The sequence below is a fragment of the Sardina pilchardus genome, chromosome 21, assembly GCF_963854185.1.
Source record: "Sardina pilchardus chromosome 21, fSarPil1.1, whole genome shotgun sequence".
Taxonomy (NCBI): domain Eukaryota; kingdom Metazoa; phylum Chordata; class Actinopteri; order Clupeiformes; family Clupeidae; genus Sardina; species Sardina pilchardus.
Genome location: NC_085014.1, coordinates 4023741 through 4044591, shown reverse-complemented (window position 1 = coordinate 4044591; position 20851 = coordinate 4023741). Strand labels below are relative to the sequence as shown.

Genomic DNA, 20851 nt, shown 5'->3' with positions numbered 1-20851 from the left:
CACATGAAACTTGGTGGGCATTTAGCCCCAGTAGACTTTTATGGGGAAAAAATGGTTTGGTCCCTGGGGGCCACTGTTTATGGTTATAACCAGTAAGTTGTGATTTGCACCCTCATGGTATCTTCCGATGAAATGTTGTGAAATGCACCAAATTTAATGTGTATGATTAACCTGACATCCTCTGGGAGTATGCCAAGTTTTGTGGAATTCATCCATGGGGGGCTAGAAAATAAATTCTATGTGTACATTTAGTTACTGTACACCCATCAGCCAGAAGATGGTGCTATTGAGCAAAGGGTTGCTGGTTAAGAATGATACTGTCACGGTCACACACACACGTACGCACACACACATATACGCATTGATACACACTAATCCACAGATTACACACACACACACACACACACACACACACACGTATGCACGCACAGACATACTGTACACGCACACACACACACACACACACACACACACACACACACACACATATAAACACACACACACACACACACACACACACTCTTATACACAACAGCTAACTCACACATGCACACATGCATATACGTATGAGCTGCAAGAGTAGGAGATATATGCATATAAATTGCCCAAATAAATAAAGTAGGAAAGTTGACAAGTGTCATCTATTTCTGTGGAGAGTGTGCAAAACTGAGTGGCAGTCATATTGTGTATACATTGTGATATTGTGTAATATCTGGTAACACCGGGCTTTGTCATAGGCCAGCTACAGGTCTGACAGGTCTTACAGGTTTTACCTTCACTTAATGTTGCGGAAGGAGCTAGACTACATATAATGTTGGCTGGCATAACCATGTAAGTTGTTGAATTCTGTTGTTTTGCATCGTCTTTCATTAATTTAACAATAATAGTTTAGTCATGTTATGTTTTCGATTGTTTTGTTAGGAACGCAAGTTAAGTTGCTATAGCCTAATTTCTTCCATATAGGAATCCATAGTGGGTGACCCATAAGCCTAGGCTACGCCTAGCTGTCACCCTACTTTAGGCTAACAGTAAAATAAAAATCATGCTGCTTGAGAGATAGGCTTGAACAATTTTATTTTATAGTAATTATTATTATATGCAGAATGGCAGTAGAACACAGTTATAGGATACAGTTAAAATATAGGCTGCTTGCTTGTGCGTTGAGTGTGAAGCATGTATAGCCTAGTATCACTTAGTAAAAAAAAGAGTGCTGACATTAATGTAAACTAATGCAGTGTCTGTTCAAACATGTTATTCTCGTACAAAACATGCAGTGGATATAAACAGTGCCGCTGTTGACCATTTCAGTGCCCTAATGCTTTGTGATGACTGTCTTTACGTTTTAACGCCGTTTTGCCAGCTCTTGTTTACAAGACTTGTTTGTTTGAGCCACATTGATAGCACACTATTGACAATAATATGCACAATATTATATTGATATAAGCAGCCTTCGTTGCTTTGGAAAATGAAGTATGTAATGACATGCTGCTCCACAGTTCTGTTTGCAATTAAAAATCTGAATGGAATGCTGTTCTGCCGGCTCGGCATTATGCTTGGAAAACAAATTTGTAAGGACTCACCAATTTCATTCTACAAAGGCAATGTAATAGACTAGGCTATATTCTTGAGACAATGACAAGCCAGCTGGGATCGGCCACTCTGTCTCCTGCGCGCGCAAGATGCGTTACCAATTAAGTGGAGTAGCCTACAGTACATAAAGTCACGTCTACGTGGTGGGTATAAAAGTCACATGACGTATTGCCCTCGCATGCAACATAGCATTGGTAAATGTTCTCGATAGTGAAACGAAGTTTGCAGTCAAACTAAAATAAATAAAACAAGATTTGTCAGGTTTTGTGATGGGTCATTCAGAATTATGCAATTGCACTGGCCTCAAAAGGCTTGTCTAAGACATGGTCTTTGTTAAATGTATTTATTTTTGTCACATACCGCATACATCTCACAATACTCTAGCTACCTGTCCCCTGAATACACTGTAACTGTGTCTTTCTCTGACCTCCAGATAATGTCTGTCAGCACTGACTTTAAGACACCTGTGTGACTCAGCCACTCCTGCCTATGGGACAAGGTCAGGGGAAGCCACTGTATCAGAAATGAGTCATTCTAAGGAGCACTCTGACTCTGAAAGGTAAGTGTTCCTTAAGAGCTGTGCATGTAGATATTATATATTTTGATGCCACTGGAAAGATAATGCCACTGACTAAGAAAAACCTAGTCTAGAGTGGAATGTGCATATTACACTGTAATATTGAGAGCGCACCGTCAGTGTCATGTCAAGTCATCTAGAATACCAAGTTGTCCCAAACAGCAACTGGCCACTGTGTTGCTACAGGAGAAACGTTCCTGCTGCAAATGCTGTTTTGCAGCATTCATGGTAGGCACATGCTACCGAGGCAAAGTGAATGAGGTGTTACTTCAGTCCTCGAATTGAGCTGCTTTTCACAAAAATCCCAACCAAAAAGTCAACAGCTGCATTATGGCTGTGCTTATTAATAATTGAGCCTACGATTGCACTGGAAAATATAAAGTCTAACCAATTGTTATTAGATTTATATTAAAATATCCAAAATATACGGTATATTTGTTATTGTTTTTAATATGAATGAAGAGATTTACAGTACCTAGCGCCCTTTTGAAATATCGCTTAATTTGAGAAGACTGTGGGCCCTATCATGCACCTGCTGCTGGGGGTGCAAAGCGTGAAGCCAGGCTTATTCTTATCTTATACTCAATCATGTGAGTAATTCTTCATGCGCTATCTTACACCCTCTAAAAATCATTACGCCCCTGACCAAGAAAAACCTGGTCTATGGTGAAAGGCTCATAAAGCACAGCTGAAGATGCACTGTCACACAACATACTGTAAGTAGCGATTCCTCTGTGGGATAAATGTCCTGTGATTTTTATTCATTCGAACATTATTTGGTTAAGTGTTGCTATGTTTTCGATGGTAACCCCTTGTTAGTAAATAGTGAATGAAATTAACTGTGTATAACTGTTTTGTCATTGACTATGAGACTATGGTGGAGTTCAAGTGCAGATGCATGTAGGCTATACTCTGCCAGTCACAGGCTACAGGTATTAATAAAGCAATTGGTTTAGTGGAATCCCTTTTCCATATGGTCCCGCATGCAAGCAGATTCCTTCAAATGCGCAGCTGCCTATCAAAATACTGATAGCTGTATCGATACCGATAGTTTAATAGACAGATGTCATTCTCATTGGTTTAAAGGATGTTACGGCCAAAACACCCATGACCCTTTTGCGCGCAGCGGCAAGCATTTGATCACAAAATTAACCAATTAAATGAATGATTGTTACTGCCTGGCCACGCCTTTAATGTAGTGTTATAACTCTTGGTATTAGCAGAGTTTTTGTGTAAAGCAGAGTTCAGATTGCATGATTCAAAAACATTGGATCATTGTGCAGAACATATTAGAGTGATCAGGAGGCTTGATGTTCTTTCTGTTCTTTAGTGTCATGGAGAGCAGACCAGCATCCTCTACACAGAGTTATGTGTCCATCAAGAGTGATCGTTCTAAAGGTGACATGCCTAACTTCAGAGAGAGAGAGCCGCCCTCTGACCAAAGGTATTTACAGCTGTCACTTTCACCAGAAATATGAGAAAAAGAGCAAAGACATTGACAAGTTTGAATTTAGGTGATTAAGATTATGAAATAGTCCACATTTGTGTTGTTGTATTCATGTTGTAAGCAAAAAAGTATAAATAAAGCCACATTTTTTATATTTTAAATTCTTCAAGGTGCAGACATTGCTCAGTCTCTCGTCCAACTTTACATTGTCGTTAACTGGAATGGATTTCCAGTAGTCTTAATGGAGTTCTCATATATTTTGAGTACTTGTTGGATTCTTTTCGTTCACAGATTTTGAATGTTGTTGAATATTTACTGTCTCAAATTGGTTCCTTAGTGTCATGGAGAAAAGATCAGCATCCCCTACACATAGCAGTGTGTCCATGAAGAGTGATCGTTCTAAAGGTGACATGCCTGACTTCAGAGAGAGAGCGCCGCCCTCTGACCAAAGGTATTTACAGCACTTTCACCAGAAAAAATGTGTTTCATATTTAGAGCAAAGACATACACATTGACACGTTTGAATTCGATGTCCCTTAGTATGTCATGATTTTTGGAGGGTCTAAGATAGTGATTTTTGGATCATGTGCCCGACCATGTTGTTAATTGCCACACCCCTGAGCACAGACCTCTGAGGTGGACCTCTAAAAGTGGCTAATAAAGTGATGAATAATAAAGTGATGGCAGAAAATCATTTTATTGAGTGTAAGATAACAATAAGCCTTGCATTGTGCTTTCCACTGGGTGCAAGATAAGGCCCTTAAACTAGTTAATAATATGTGCAATAATATTTGTAGTCACATATTGTTAGTTTAAACATTTGTATAATCCAGAAAATGTATTATCTGTTTTACCCTATTACACCAAAAGCATGAGAATGTCTAAGATGTCATGAAATAATTATCAAGCATTCTTTCAGGGTACCAGCCAACACATTCTGTCATGACTGCATATTCTGAAAATGTTTCTAGAAGTGAGAACACAGAACACATTAAAATGTGGTGCTTCCTTGTGATTCCTCTCAGAGAGCAATGGAGAAGATGTGAACCAAAACCCAGTGGTCAAAATGTAGAGCAACATGATCTAAAACACATTTTCCAGGTATGCGATTGCCAACAGTATGCTTACATTTGTTGATATATGAATAGTCATGCTGATATTTATCAGTAGTGTTGTGTGTTTACTGACTGTTGTAGGTGAAATACTGTAGCTGGTAAATATTTTAAAAACAAAGGATATTTTAAGTAAACATAATCCTTCCTTCAATGTTGCTATAGATCATACTCTCATGAAATCAGGGAACATACTCTAACTTGTCTGTGGACATTGTGATTTGCTGGATGAACAAATAGCTTTCATGCAACAGAGGAAAAGTGCTTTAGTGTTGCTTTAAAACAAAGATATGTGTGCTCCAGGTGCTTGAGAAGAAGATCAACACCTTTGTGAAGAATGAGCTGAAGAGATTTAAGGGGATTCTGAGTCCAGATTACAAAGAAAACTTTGAGAAGAAAGAGGAGGATGAGAGTGATGCCAGAGAAGGAGCTCTTAAGATGGCACTCTATTTCCTTTGGAAGATGGAGAAGAAAGATCTTGCTGACATTCTACAAGCTCGTAAGAATTCTTCTGTTATGTTAGATAGCTGAATTAGGAATAAACTTAACATATTTGTCAAATAACATACGTTTGGCAACACTGTATTTTATGGGTTTTTTTTTTCGTGTTTTTCTGAAATAGATGAACTGGATGTAGTTTGTCAGGCTGAGCTGAAAAGAAATCACAAAAGGAAATACCAGAGTGTATTTGAAGGAATACCCAAGCAAGGAGGCTCTGCTTTGCTAGAACAAATCTACACAGAGATCTACATCACAGAGGGAGGAAGTGGAAAAGTAAATGAGGAGCATGAAATCAGGCAGATTGAGTCCAAATCCAAGAGACCAGCTGGGCAGGAGACACCAATCAAATGCAATGACATCTTCACACCCTTACCTAAAGGCTCACCAATCAGAAGAGTTATCACAAAGGGGGTAGCTGGCATTGGAAAATCTATCTCCGTTCAGAAGTACATCCTGGACTGGGCTGAGGGAAATGAAAACCAGGACATCCACTTCATCTTTCCACTGCCTTTTCGGGAGTTGAACCTCATTAGAGAAGAAAAATGCTCTTTGATAGGTCTTCTCCACAAATTCTTTTCAGATATTAAAGAGCTCACGTTTGACAGCCAAAGAAAGTATAAAATGCTCTTTGTCTTTGATGGTCTGGATGAATGTCGACTCCAACTAAACTTTCAGAAAAATGAATCTTTGACTGATGTGACACAGGTCACTTCGTTGGACGTTCTCCTGACAAATCTCATCAAGGGTAATCTGTTCCCTTCTGCTCTACTTTGGATCACCACTCGACCAGCAGCAGCCAATCGAATCCCTCCTGAGTGTGTTGACCGTGTCACAGAAGCTCAAGGGTTCAGTGACCCTCAGAAGGAGGAGTATTTCAGGAAGAGGATCATTGATGAGGATCTTGCTGGCAGCATAATTTCTCACATTAAATCTTCAAGGATGCTCCACATCATGTGTCATATACCAGTCTTTTGCTGGATTGCTGCCACTGTTTTTGTGGAGATTCTGGGATCTTCAAAAGATGATCAGATTCCAAAGACGTTAACAGAGATGTATACCTATTTTCTTATTTTTCAAACCATGCAGAGGAGCCTGAAGTTTGAAAATATGCATGATGTTGATCCACAGTGGAACCACGGCATCATCCTTGATCTTGGAAAGCTGGCTTATGAGCAGTTAGAGAAAGGCAATCTGATCTTTTATGAAGAAGACCTCAAAGAGAGTGGCATTGACATCAGAGAGGCAGCAGTATGCTCTGGCATCTGCACCCAGATCTTTCGAGAAGAATCAGGGATTTATCAGGGAAAGGTGTTCTGCTTTATGCATTTAAGTATCCAAGAGTATCTTGCAGCTTTGTATGCATTTTTGATGGTGGTAACTGAAAGGAAAGACATAGTCTCCCAACATCAAGCTCGGTGTCCTTCAGTGGAGGAATCCATGGTCCTTTTACACAAGAGTGCATTGGACAAAGCCTTAGAGTATGAGGATGGACGCTTTGACCTATTTCTTCGTTTCCTTCTTGGCCTATCTCTGGAGTCTAACCAGGCTCTCTTGCGTGGACTACTACCAAAAAGACCAAATCAGATGGACAATAAGGAAACAATCGGTTACATTAAGGAAAAGATTAGAGAGATGCCTGCATCAGAAAGGGTGATCAACCTCTTCCACTGTCTGAATGAAATCAATGATCACTCCTTAGTGGAGGAGGTCCAGAGCTTCCTGAGTGCAGGGACACTTTCTGAAGCAACTCTCTCACCTGCCCAATGGTCAGCTCTAGTGTTTGTATTGATGACATCACAACAGGAGCTGGATGTGTTTGATTTGAGGAAGTACATCAGATCTGATGAAGCTCTGCTAAGGCTGCAGCCAGTAGTGGAGGAAGCCCAAACCACTCTGTAAGTATGATGGCAATGTGATTTCTCAGGAAGGGAAGGGAAATTGGCTATATTATGTGAAGAATTATTTTGTCCTATTTTTACATTTCATGTACAAGCACAACTATAACATACAGCTGACATTAACCACCGTCACTGATAACTGGTTTTCCCCTGAAGGTTGACAAGTTGTAGACTTACTGAAAGGAGCTGTACAACTCTGGCAGGTATCCTGAGCAAAGCATCCTCCAAGATGAAACATTTGGATCTAAGTGACAACCGTATTGGAGATACGGGGGTCCAAGAACTCTGTAATGGACTGGAGAACCCAAACTGTGCACTGGAGACACTCAGGTATAAAACTCTGCATCAATAAATTTGTATGATCAACGTTTAATAGTTGCAGCCCTCAATACATTGATAGTAGGGGAGGCACGGTTTTTGAAAAATGCTCCGAACCGTGTGGATGGCATGTCACGGTTCGGAGTTTGTGTTCATCGTACGGTCCTACGGTTCAGGCAAGTTATGGCATGCGCAATTGATTCCCATATGTGATAATATGTTTCCCTTTCGCGTGAGAGTAGGACTATGGAGTTTTGAGTGAAAAGACTGCGACTGTGTGCAAACATTGTGCAACACATGTTCAATATGCTCTTGGCAACACTTCGAAGTTCGAACATGCTAGGTCATCTGAAAAGACGTCACCCATATGTGTTGGTAGACAGTTTAAGGAAGAGCCGCAGGCTACGCAGTAGCCTACGCAACAATTTATCTCCTCAGCATTTAAAGGAACACTTCACCGTTTTTTCATATTAAACTACGGTATTCCCTTAACTAAGACGAGTTCATACAGTACGTACCTCTCTCATGCTTCAATGCGTGCACTCACTGGCTCTGGTGCGCGGCGCAACTTTGATAACACTTAGCTATAGCCCAGTTTATTCATTAGGATCCAAACAGAGATGAAGTTAGAAGCAACCAAACACCTCCATGTTTTTTCCCTATTAAAATACAGTTACATGAGTAGTCATACAACCAAGTATGGTGAGACAAAATAAAACGTGGTGCATTTCTATGCAGGTAAGAGGGATAACTATATTGTGTGGCGCAGTAATAATATCCTCACTCTTACACTTTCAGTTTCACTTTGGAGTGAGGATATTACTGCACCGAGTCTAAGTGTTCCTAATTGTTATTCCACTTTTAATTTCAGCTTCTTTCTTTGTGTGCCAAAAAGGGGCATACGTTCCTGCAGATGACAATAGGCTGCACATTCTCCCTTTTTTGCCAAATAAATGAAAAGATTGTTGAAATCATCAATGTCTTCCCTCTTGCTGTATCAAAATTTCAAATGTAGCTTAAAGTTTCCTCAGACAATAATGTGCTTTATGTGAAGTCAAATTCAGTTGGTGCATTATTACATGATAACTATTCTTTAAATACTCTAGCCTAATTGTGGATGATTAAGGCGAGACACCCCAGGTGAATAGGGGAAAAATGTTAACTTAAAGATATCTTCATGAAACTTTACCAGTTGAATACTCACATGAATAGGAGAAAAAAATGTATTGCAAGTTTTCTTTAATTTAATGTTTAAATATGCTAATTAGGCTATATCTCATTAAATATGCGCTCATTTGCATATATGTTGATGCGAAGGATCTGACCATTGGAAAAAGCCAGGTTGAAAATTATTTTTTTTGTTGTGTTAATATATCAAATAAAAAAACATTTACAGAGGGGATTATGAATATCTTCTTTTGTTTTCCAGTAAATCAGAAAATACTGCCAATTGGCTTAAAAAATGGATTTTCGCCCTATTTTTAGGCATAAAAAGTCATATAAATCAGGCTAAGAATGCTATATCAACAAATCCCTCTGTCAATATCTTCCAATTATAGTTAGGAATAAGACTGCAAAGTTTGGTGTATGTAGGTGCTGCAGAAGTGGAGATGCTTTGCATGGCGTGTGGGGAAAAACTCGTTTTGAGAAAACAGCCTTGAAACACAGCCAATGAAATGTGTTCTCAGCTTGGACTTGTCTTTGAACTTTCGCGATTGGTTGCTAATACAAAGGAAATGCCCATATTTGGATCGCATAGCGTCTCGTAGGAGAAACAGGGCTTTCCAACGGTGTCACACACGATCTGATTTGGATCACGTTCACGGTAGTACATGACACTTTAGAATGGGAACTTTTGGTAAAATTAGGAGAAATATATAGGCGCGAGTAGACAAAATGTCATGAAATAAACACTTAAATGTGCAAATCGGACTTGTAGGGTGGTAGAATAGGCTACATGCTAAGGTAGCAAACTAGCACAAAATCTGGAAATTGACTGATGCTAAAAAAAAACGATGTTTTCACCTGCCGTGTCTCGCCTTAAGCTATATATGCTGAAAAAGTTTCTGGAGTGTTAAAGATTAAAAGAAAAAATAACAACAAGAACCGCACCGAACCGAAAACCGTGATACGAACCGAACCGTAGAATTTGTGAACCGTGCCACCCCTAACTGATAGGGATCCACTGATCCACATCAATGTCTTGGAACTGTGCACCGAACTGTTCTCTCTCTCTCTCTCTCTCTCTCTCTCTCTCTCTCTCTCTCTCTCTCTCTCTCTATCTATCTATCTATCTATCTATCTATCTATCTATCTATCTATCCATCCATCCATCCATCCATCCATCCATCCATCCATCCATCCATCCATCCATCCATCCATCCATCCATCCATCCATCCATCCATCCATCCATCCATCCATCCATCCATCCATCCATCTATCTATCTATCTATCTATCTATCTATCTATCTATCTATCTATCTATCTATCTATCTATCTATCTATCTATCCATCCATCCATCCATCCATCCATCCATCCATCCATCCATCCATCCATCCATCCATCCATCCATCCATCCATCCATCCATCCATCCATCTGACGTTTTAATAATGGGCAACACAGTGACAGTGGCGGACATCAACTTAGGGTGGCTTGCACAGCTCTGCAATATATTTGCCTGGTGCGCAGAATGTTACTATCCAGGGTCCAGCCCCACCCCGGTGCCGCATGAACTCCTGGGTCATGGCAAACTTATGGAATCAACCTGTTTGCATTGAGAGAAACTGCCGATAGCAAGCTATGGTTCATAATCCATATTGACAACCCACTGATAGGGCTGGATGTTAATACACATACATGGCATCAACACTCTTCTTGAATTTCCCCTTGGGGATCAATAAAGTATCTATCTACTGTATCTATCTATCTAACACTCTCCCTCCAAATTGCACTCATACCAGCTCTGCTGGACAGTTACCCCTCACTGGCCGAACCTGTTATGGATAACCAGTCATGGATGCCAAACCTCAGGTCAATGTTGATTGTCCAGTTGTGGCAGCTCCTGAGGCAGGTGTAGGGAATGATATGGCACCCAGAGCCCAAGAACTGGTGTCTGACCGCCTGGCTCTTGAATGGGCAAGACTGCTGAGAACAGATCTCCCACATTAGTCACTGAGACCATTCAGAGTGTGTGAGTGTGCCATCGACATGGTCTTTGTCTACGGTTGATGCGGCAGATGTTGGTTCTGTTTCCTAAAGAGTACCCAGCTCTGGGGAGAAAATCCAGGTAGATGTGCTTTTGACTCAAATGATTGTAGAGCAAAACCCTGAAATTAACTCATTTTCATCTACAGGCTTGATTACAACAGCATAACAGAAGATGGCTGTGCTGCTCTGACTTCAGCTCTGAGATCAAACCCCTCACACCTGATAGAGCTGAATCTGAGTGGGAATAAACTGGGAGACTCAGGAGTGAAGCACATCACTGCCCTACTGGAGAAACCAGACTGTAAACTGGAGAAACTGGAGTGAGTTATGGAGAAAAGTAGCGATCAGATATGTACAGTAGTATCATTAAGAAAATCAGCAATGGAAAGAGATTTGTTTTAAGGCTATTATTCATATTTATTTGTTAAAAGGATGTAAGAAAACAGGTATAATCTATCTGAGCTCTTTAATCTACTCTTTTAAGATCTGAATAAAATATGAATATCCATAAATGTAATGACCTATGTTCTCTAGTAGCAATACACATTTCATCAGTAGACTTAAACATTGACATTGTGTGAATAGATTAAAGATAAAATATGCAAACATGTGTTTTCTCTTTTTTCTAGACTGTTGGCCTGTAATATAACAGGAGAAGGATATGCTGCTCTGGCTTCAGCTCTGAAATCAAACCCCTCACACCTGGTAGAGCTGGACCTGAGAGGAAATGACCCTGGAGACTCTGCAGTGGAGCTGCTCACTGATCTCTATAATTTACTTAATGATCCAAAATGTAAACTTCATACTCTGAGGTGAGATATCATGTTTAATAGCAGATGATAAAGAAAATGAATAATTTACAACTTAAAAAAATAACCAGCCAAAGCACTGCCAGTTTGATTTGGTACTGAAAGCTATATTTGACATATTGTTTTCTTTTTTGATTGGTTTGTTTTTTTCTCGGCTATCATCTGATATCACAGATATTTCAGATGATGATATCAGTTATATATTTGCCTAAATGCATGTATGTTCCTTTTCTCTCTTTACAGGCTGTTGAAGAGTGATTCTGCAGAGGAAGCCTTTGCGTATCTCACTCAAGTTCTAGGTACAAACCCCTTACTGCAGACAGAGCTGGATCTGAGTGAGAAGAGACCAGGAGACTCAGGAGTGAAGCAGTTCTGTGCCCTGCTGGAGGACTCACATTGCAGAGTGAAGAAACTTGAGTGAGTGGTTTAGCTTGTCTGAACATTTTATTATGACAGGCGCGCAGCAAAGTGGCGGTCATATACTGTAGCCATGTATTTTTGGGTTTTTTTTTTTTTCGCATGGTGAAATTTTTCGTCAAGGATTCCTGGGACACTGAAAGACCGGGGTGCACAAAACTTGGTGGGCATGTCACCCCACAAGGATAGCATGAAAGCATTGTTTTTCGTTTTGAATGTTTTTTAAATGTAAAGAAACAGACAAGATATTTCCTCTTATTTTATTGCAATGTCCAGATAATCTGATCACAGAGAGCTGAACAATCAGAATATTCTGAAGCCTTCATTTCCTGCTGTGTCATAATTCTACATATGGAGTCAGTAGTGGATGCCACTCACCCCACCCCACCTCTCCCTACAGGCTTGAGAACAGCTGCATAAGAGAAGAAGGCTGTGCTCATCTGACTAAAGCTCTCACATCAAACCCCTCACACCTGATAGAGCTGGATCTGAGTGGGAATATACTAAGAGACTCAGGAGTGAAGCTCATCTCTGCTCTACTGGAGAATCCAGACTGTAAACTGGAGAAACTGCTGTAAGTACACTGATGAGTGTATGACATAGTAAACAAACATAACTGAACAGTCACAGTGACAGGACAGATAATTCCAGTGTAGATGTACCTATTCTGTAAAACACAGCTAGCTAGCTATCTCTCTCTCTCTCTCTCTCTCTCTCTCTCTCTCTCTCTCTCTCTCTCTGTCATTGGATCACTAACAGGATCATGCTTTGAAGGCTGAAACAATACTTCTTATGCAAAGCTCCATCCAGAAGTGTGTGTGTGTGTGTGTGTGTGTATGTATGGGGTTATTAATGAGAGGACTGCTTTCTTACAGCTGCATCATCATGGAGAGCTGACCAATTAGAATATTCTGAAGCCTTCATTTCCTGTCATGTCATAATTCTACATATGGAGTCAGTAATGGATGCCACTCACCCCACCCACCCTTTCTCCCTACAGGCTTAATAACAACAACATAACAGAAGAGGGCTGTGCTCATCTGACTAAAGCTCTCACATCAAACCCCTCACACCTGTTAGAGCTGAATCTGAGTGGGAATGAACTAAGAGACTCAGGAGTGAAGCACATCTCTGCTCTACTGGGGAATCCAGACTGTAAACTACAGAAACTGCTGTAAGTAAACTGTTGAGTGTATGACATTGTAAAATTAACATAACTGAACAGTCACAATGGCAGGAGAGGGAACTCATGTGTAGATGTACCTAATCTATACATCACAGCTTTACAGTAACATGCAATTAAGGAAAACACACATTGACAGTGTCCTCCAGAACACTTTAATAGCATTTGCATTTTTAAGGTCTGAGTTTAGTAGCGAAAATTTAGTTTAGTAGCGCAAAGTTCTCACGTAGCACCACTTGAATCCCATCCCGTGAAGTTCCAGTCGAATCTAGAAGTTGGGAGTTTACAAGACTGCTACGTGAGAACTTTGCGCCTAGCTAGCGGTGCTTCGTCGGCGATGAGGCTGAATATAGTTCCAAGTAAAGATCTGCCCAGGTAATAGTCTCGTTCGATTTTGCATTATGATTTGTACTCGTTTTGAACACACGGCTCCCAAGATATATTTAGAAAAAAATTTAGACGTCTCGGTCACTTTTTTGGAGGACGTGCTCACTGACACCCTTCATCTACAGCAACTGTGCTAAGCTAAAGCTAAAATCGCTGCTCCCAAAGCAGGAGAATGCCCGGATGGATTTTAACCGGGTTTTTTTCACTGTTCTAACTCTGGGGGTGACCGAGACTAGCTTAATTTCATTTTTGGGTGGCGTATTCCTTTAATGAGAGGGATGTTTTCCTACAGCAGCATCATCATAGAGAGCTGACCAATCGTAATATTCTGAAGCCTTCATTTCCTGCCGTGTCATAATTCTACATAATGGAGTCAGTAATGGATGCCACTCACCCCACCCCACCCTCTCCCCCTACAGACTTAATAACAGCAACATTACAGATCAGGGCTGTGCTCATCTGACTAAAGCTCTCACATCAAACCCCTCACACCTGATAGAGCTGAATCTGAGTGGGAATGATCTAGGAGACTCAGGAGTGAAGCACATCTCTGCTCTACTGGAGAAACCAGACTGTAAACTACAGAAGCTGCTGTAAGTAAACTGTGTTTGATGTAGTGAATAGATTTTTATATGCCAGTGAAACCATTATAAGATCCTTGCTAAATCTGTGTAACCTGAAACATATACAGTAATTTCCCGCATATAAGCCGCATTGTGTATAAGCCACAGGACAGTGTTTTTTGCAAGTTAAAAGAAACAAAACCATATTAACACATTAATAACTGCCCCCCTGTATTAACCTCATAGCTGAAGAAATTTTGCAAAATCAATGTATAAGCCACGGCTAATAGTCGGGAAATTACGGTAAAACATTGTAACCTGTAAGGACTATATGACATTGTATGAGGAAAAAGAGAAAGGGGCCACTTTCAAGAGTAAATCACACAAGTTTAAAACACATTGCTGGCATATATGTACTGTATATGTTTTTTCTATATCTTTTCCATATGGGACGTATTGGATTTGGACGGATCAAGCGCAGCAAACAACGCGTGTTCAAGTTGCTGTGAAAATACGCATCAACAGCTGACCAATCAGAATATTCTGAAGCCTTCATTTCCTGCCGTGTCATAATTCTACATAATGGAGTCAGTAATGGATGCCACTCACCCCACTCCACCCTTTCTCCCTACAGGCTTAATATTAACAACATAACAGATCAGGGCTGTGCTCATCTGACTAAAGCTCTCACATCAAACCCCTCACACCTGTTAGAGCTGGATCTGAGTGAGAATAAACTAGGAGACTCAGGAGTGAAGTACATCTCTGCTCTACTGGGGAATCCAGACTGTAAACTACAGAAACTGAGGTAAGTAAACTGATGAGTGTACGATGTAATGAAATGCACTAAACACACCTACAGTAGTCACAGTGGATGGACGGGAAATTCCAAATGTCACAGTTTCAGTGCCACACAGTATAAACACACATCTATGAATATACATAGTGATATTGGCCGCGTTTCCCAAATGCGATCTTTCTGAAGGACTTAAGAAGGCTCCAAAGAGGGAATCGCTAAAAAGGAGCGCTAAGATACGGGTGTTTCCCAAAAGCGTTCTTAACTGCCTTCTTAGGAGAACCTTAAGATCAAGCCAAAGAAGCTTCAAAAGAAGCTCTTAACGAGAGCTGTTCACCTCGGTAGTGCTGAAACTGAATCAATCGATGCCAGGCAAATCGATCACCCACCCCTTTATAAGCGCACAAGTCACACAGCGCCCCGTGTTCCCCCTACAGGTGCAATTAGGCTACGCATGTATCGTGTGTGCGCGTGTGTGCGTGCATGCGTTTGTGTGTGTGTGTGTGTGTGTGTGTGTGTGTGTGTGTGTGTGTGTGTGTGTGTGTGTGTGTGTGTGTGTGTGTGTGTGTGTGTGTGTGTGTGTGTGTGTGTGTGTGTTTATGTGTGTGCAGGCCCGGGTGGCTAATCGGGAGATTCGGGAGGATTCCCGCGTGGACCGTTAACGTTTTGGGCTGTTGTGAATATCGTGAGCTTAAAGGGATAGTTCGGGTTTTAAGACACGAAGTTATATGGGTTCCCCGTCAGCAACGTTCTGCATCAGCACTGACTTACCCCGCAACAGCGTCCTGTGAGCCGAGATCCAGCCGGTTTTTGATGGTGAAGAAAGTAGTCCGGCAAGTTTCTGGGGTCACGAAAGTAAAGTGTTTTTCTTCTCAAAACCATATGCGATCAAAAGAGTGATATATTTGCACCACAAAAACGTTGTCCAGGAAAAATTCAAACCTCGTTATCACTTACTTATTTTTCGCGATTCCTATCACTGCGCGCTACTGACAGCTGGACAACGTTTTTGTGGTGCAAATATATCACTCTGTTGAACGCATATGGTTTTGAGAAGAAAAATACTTTACTTTCGTGACCCCAGAAACCTGCTGAAGAAAATAGTCCGGCATCAAAAACCGGCTGGATCTCGGCTCACAGGACGCTGTCGGGGGGTAAGTCAGTGCTGATGCACAACGTTGCTGACAGGGAACCCATATAACTTTGTGTCTTAAAACCCGAACTATCCCTTTAATTATTATTTCTGAAGATAATTTGCTGCGCCCTTGCGGCACTTCTGCAGCCTGGGCTGTGTGGTCGCGGCTCCTTACACCTACAGTATAGTCTGCCAAAAAACTATAACTAACTGATCAAACAGGGTGATTATCAATATAGCCTATGCCTATTGTTTTATTAGCCCCGGCCATTCATATATAGACTCATGCAAGACGCATCCCTCTTATAGATAGTGTGGTAGTAGGCATGTGATGTAGGCTAGTCTACTTTAATATATCCGAAAAGATGTAACCCTCCAGCCCATGTGGCCTGCGAGTGGGGTGCACGTATGCATTATGTAAACCGGACTTTTACATCGCGGACTTTGGCTATGCCTAGAGTAGCAAGTGAAGCCTCACTGGATTAGGTTCAGCTGAGTTCAATTACATCTGTTTCCTCTGTGAAATGCCAAAGGGTTGTTGATGGTTTTTTGTATGTGAAGTACTACAGTACAAACTCATATGCAGATGTGTTGAAAACTTAAACGTGTAATTCAATATTATTTTTTTAAGTCTATGTTTCTTGCACCTGTGGTCCACTGCCACGAGTGCATTGCAACATTGAAAATTGTTTTATTGTTTAAAAAAGTGGAGGATATACATTTTCCTGACGCATCTTGATCACTAAAGCCTAGAAATCTAGGTGCCCCTAGCGGCAGGCTATGATCCCTGAGCATTTGATCGCTAAGAAGGCTGTTAAGAGTGGGTCAGCTCGATCTTACATTTCCTTCTTAGTGAAAGATCTTCTTAAGCTAAGAGCGACTCTGGGAAACGCGTTCTTCTTTCACAGCGTTCTTAAGAGCGCTCCAAAGAAGATTTTAGCGTTAAGAGCTTCTTAACGTGTTTGGGAAACGTGGCCATTATCAGTAGTATTTTCTATAACTCTTGTGTGTTGTATTTGCATTCTTTAAGGTCTGAGTTTAGTGCATAAAGAATATTACTCCCCTCTGTCTCATACTCCTTCTTTCTCTCTCTCTGTTTCTCTCTATAGGCTTACAGACTCCAGCATAGACACAGAAGGAGGTGCTGCTCTGACTTCAGCTCTCAGATCAAACCCCTCACACTTGATAGAGCTGAATCTGAGTTGGAATACGCTAGGATACTTTGTGAAGAGGAAACTGTCTGCTTTAGTGAAAGATCCAAACTATAAACTACAGACACTGAGGTGAGTGAAACATTTCACATTGGAATAGTCATGGGAAGTCTGCTTGGTGCTGAATGTCTACTACCAATAGTACTGCTTTTACAGTAAATGCTCAATTTAATAAATTGATATCCTATGATTCAGTTCCAAGATTCTGCAAATGCATTTAGCCCTCATGGCTGTGCCCCCCACAGGGAAGTTGACTGACTGTGTGCAGACTAGTCTCAGCACATGTTGGCCACCCTGACTGGGACGTAACAAAAGAACTTAACAAGGCAAACAACAAAAACAAACAACAATAGCAGTTGAAGCCTTTACACTCAATATCAAATGGAAACTCTCAACCCACACCCTCCTCTGAGGTGTCTTCAACACCAAGACACACAATATGCAGACATCCCCGTCATACAGGCAAGGCACAACTGACACAGAGTGCCATACAAGTGCCATACAAAGTGCTTAAAAAACACAATTAAGCATTAAGCACAATTGGGTTCACAAATTATGGCACAGTTTGATGGATGTTCTACACTTGACATAGTTTTTTTTTTTCTCTCTCTCTCTCTCTCTCTCTGTTAATAAGAAGATTTTCAAGCAGCATGTGTTTGAATTGTTTTTGTGTTTTGTTTACTTACAGGCTCGAAAGTAGGCCTAGTGTCATGGATGTTATCATGGGTGTTTCTCTTGGGGGTTTGGGCATCAGTGGTTCCATCGGAACCGCAGTTGCCGCAGCTGCTCTCGGAGGTGCTGTCGGAGGTGTTGTCGGAGGTGCTGCCGGAGGTGCTCCCTTGTTTGCTACTCCGGGTGTTGCTGCCGTAGGTGCCACGGAGGTTTTGACAGTGAAAAAGTGTGCCGTATCTGGTAAGACAGAGACTAGGAGTGGCAGTGAGGGTAATACGGAGACCAGGGGTGGCAGTGAGGGTAATATGTAGGATATACTGTATATAATGTAGTAATATAGGGCTCAGATGTGCCAGTGTGGGTAATATGGAGCCCAGAGGTGCCGGTAAGGGTAAGAAGGAAAAAATTAGATAGTGTCTGACACTAGACCCTTTCACACTGACAAATATAACATTATATTACCTAATTTAACGTTAAGGCTGTTCCTTTCACACTGACCGACACGGGGAGGGGAGTCAGCCCACCCCGGCAATGAACCCATCTCAAGGGGTTGTTTTATTGCTGAGGCGGGCTCAGTGTGAAAGGAACTGGTCAACCCTGCGATTAGGGGGGTGTGACTGATGATGTGTATGGCAAGGCAGGAGGTTAAAAGACAGGAAACAGCGGGTCAGAATAACACAAGAGACGAGGACAGCTTTAGGTGCTGTGTCCACCAATCGCGTTTTTTATGCTGACAGCGCCCTCAACCTCCTTTTCTCGCCGCTTCGGTCAAGTGTTTATTGTTGCTTTGTTACCAAAACCGTCTGCCAGTACGTCTTTTTGGAACCTTTGCCTATTGCTAGCTAACTAGCCAACGAGGTAGCTGAAATGGCAGCAGTCGTTCAGGACTCAGCACACTAAAATATGACTTTGACAGACAAAGCGCTTATTTGACATTCAAATAAAATCGGTAATTCCCCTAGGCTTTGTAATTTGCGTTCGGTTTGCAGCAGCGGTTTAGTATTTAGTCACATAAGACTTGGCTGATTGAGTTTTCCTCAGCCATTACCAACTTTGTTCACAGTGTAGGTCCCCCTGTGAACGCTGAACTACATAGACTTTATATTGAAAATTGTCGCCGTCGGCGGAAAAAAAAATGTGTCCCGCCATCATTTAAAAACTAAACCACGTAGCATGACAGTTGTGTTTATCCAGAGACGATTGAAAAAGGATCTATGGTTTATCTGCAGACTGTACAAAATAGATTTATCTCCGAGGCATGGTTAGACATCATTGTTCACGCCCAGCTTTGCGTGTGATGCGCTGCTAGACAGCGCCTCCCAAAACTCGCCTCAGATCTCGGCTTCAGACAACCTGGGACCAAAATACGTCTACCTTTCATACAGCGAAATCCCCCTGAGCCCGCTATTTCTGTAACGCGAATGTAACGTTTCTCAGTGTGAAAAGGGCTACTGATTAAAGTAATGTCTTTACCAGATGGCTCTATTTGATAAAATGTCAAGAATAGTCTGAACAGTTTAGGTTCAAATGTATGTCAACGTAGGAAGAACAATACAGGCGGAGGTCTGCGCTCTCTGAGTGCTTTTCTAGTTTGTCCATATTATTCTTTTGTTTCTTTGTTTTGTTTGTTGACATACTGTACACAGTCAGTGTGGAATTTTGTTGTAGGGATAGTGTGTACCGTCCATGAAAGCTGTGAGAAACATAACTAGAGCAGGTACACGTCCATATTATAGCGTAACTAATATGTTTTTAGATTGAGTTATATGATAAATTCTCTCATTCACTTCAACAAATGTGTCCATTTAACTTTGTGTTGTTTACTGTTTGTGTTCCCCTCCAAGAGGTTACTTACAAATATATTCATTAAACTGAGAAGATTATATTTTTTTATCCATAAAGCTGATTATGTATAATGTTTAATATAATATGTGGACTGTAAATAATGCTGCTTCTGAAATATCAATAAACTATTATTATTATTATGGTAATTTGTAATACTGTATTTCTTTTACTGATATTTGGCTTAAAACAATGTGCTGATTAGGAATCTACAGTAGTTTAGATACTCAACCCTTGCAAATCTCTGTAAATTGCTTTAGATCAAAGTGTTTTGCCTGTTACATTTATATTGTGAAGATCCAGGCATACAGCAGCTCTATAGTAAAATGCACAGAAATCAGCATTCTCGAGTCCACCAAATGATTCCCTAAAACTGTTAAACAAAAAACAGTTAATCAGATAACAGATAATCACATACAGCACATAATTTGGCATTCCCCTCTGAACCCTCATAAATGAGACCCATGTGGACGATTTCAGCAAAGTAATCTGCGAATCCTAATGGTGAAAATATGACTGAAACCATGTTTCCATCTGGCCTTGGTAGCCCATGGTGGTTGAACAAATGAACATTTCAATTCATTCATTTGACAGAGATGTAATTCATCAACCAAATGAAAACAATTAAGACTAGAATGACACATTTTACCTCTTCAAAAACTTCACTGAAACTGATGTGGCATGAGATAGAATGAGATTGAGGATGAATGCAGTCTGTGGTACTCTTGCGCTCTCTAGCGGCCATGCCAAAAAGTGACAGAATTATCTGTGTACGGTACTCATGCTTCTGGTTGGATGAAGATAAGAAATGAATGATCTGGCTTTTCCTCTGCTCTTGAAAGAGTAAAGATTCTCCTCTGGAACCAACACAGGATACCATGCATACATCTGAGGATCTGCTTTAGACCCCAGAATAGATGTGATTACAAGAGGGCTTCAGTTACAGTTTTTTTCAATCGCTAACAAGCGTTTGTCCATTCATTTGACACATTTTCAAAACTCTAAACACAGACTCTCACCTACAAAACACAATTGGCTAAATGGATAATTTTCCTCTCAAAAGCACATCCCATGTTCTTACACCACATTTTGTTACATATACACTAACTCGTCATTTCACTGCACACACTAACTTTACCAAAACACTGGAAACCTGACTCAAAATGAAGTTATTTTGTCAAAT

General features: G+C 40.9%; 1 protein-coding gene across 2 annotated transcripts; it reads left to right on the top strand.

Annotated features, from left to right (window-relative positions):
- Positions 1 to 789: 789 nt before the first annotated feature.
- On the top strand, positions 790 to 19769 carry LOC134068397 (NACHT, LRR and PYD domains-containing protein 3-like). 2 transcript variants are annotated; one of them, XM_062523981.1, is made up of 17 exons: positions 790 to 831; positions 2024 to 2149; positions 3498 to 3611; positions 3952 to 4065; positions 4640 to 4715; positions 5030 to 5225; positions 5349 to 7122; positions 7282 to 7455; positions 10800 to 10973; positions 11283 to 11465; positions 11706 to 11879; positions 12280 to 12453; positions 12880 to 13053; positions 13869 to 14042; positions 14647 to 14820; positions 17053 to 17226; positions 17843 to 19769. In XM_062523981.1, the coding sequence occupies exons 2-17, from the start codon at positions 2115 to 2117 to the stop codon at positions 18135 to 18137; spliced, it is 4179 nt and encodes a 1392-aa protein (XP_062379965.1). In that variant the 5' UTR covers positions 790 to 831; positions 2024 to 2114; the 3' UTR covers positions 18138 to 19769. The 2 variants fall into 2 exon arrangements, with proteins under 2 accessions (XP_062379965.1, XP_062379966.1); XM_062523982.1 differs by lacking the exons at positions 13869 to 14042; positions 14647 to 14820.
- Positions 19770 to 20851: the final 1082 nt, after the last annotated feature.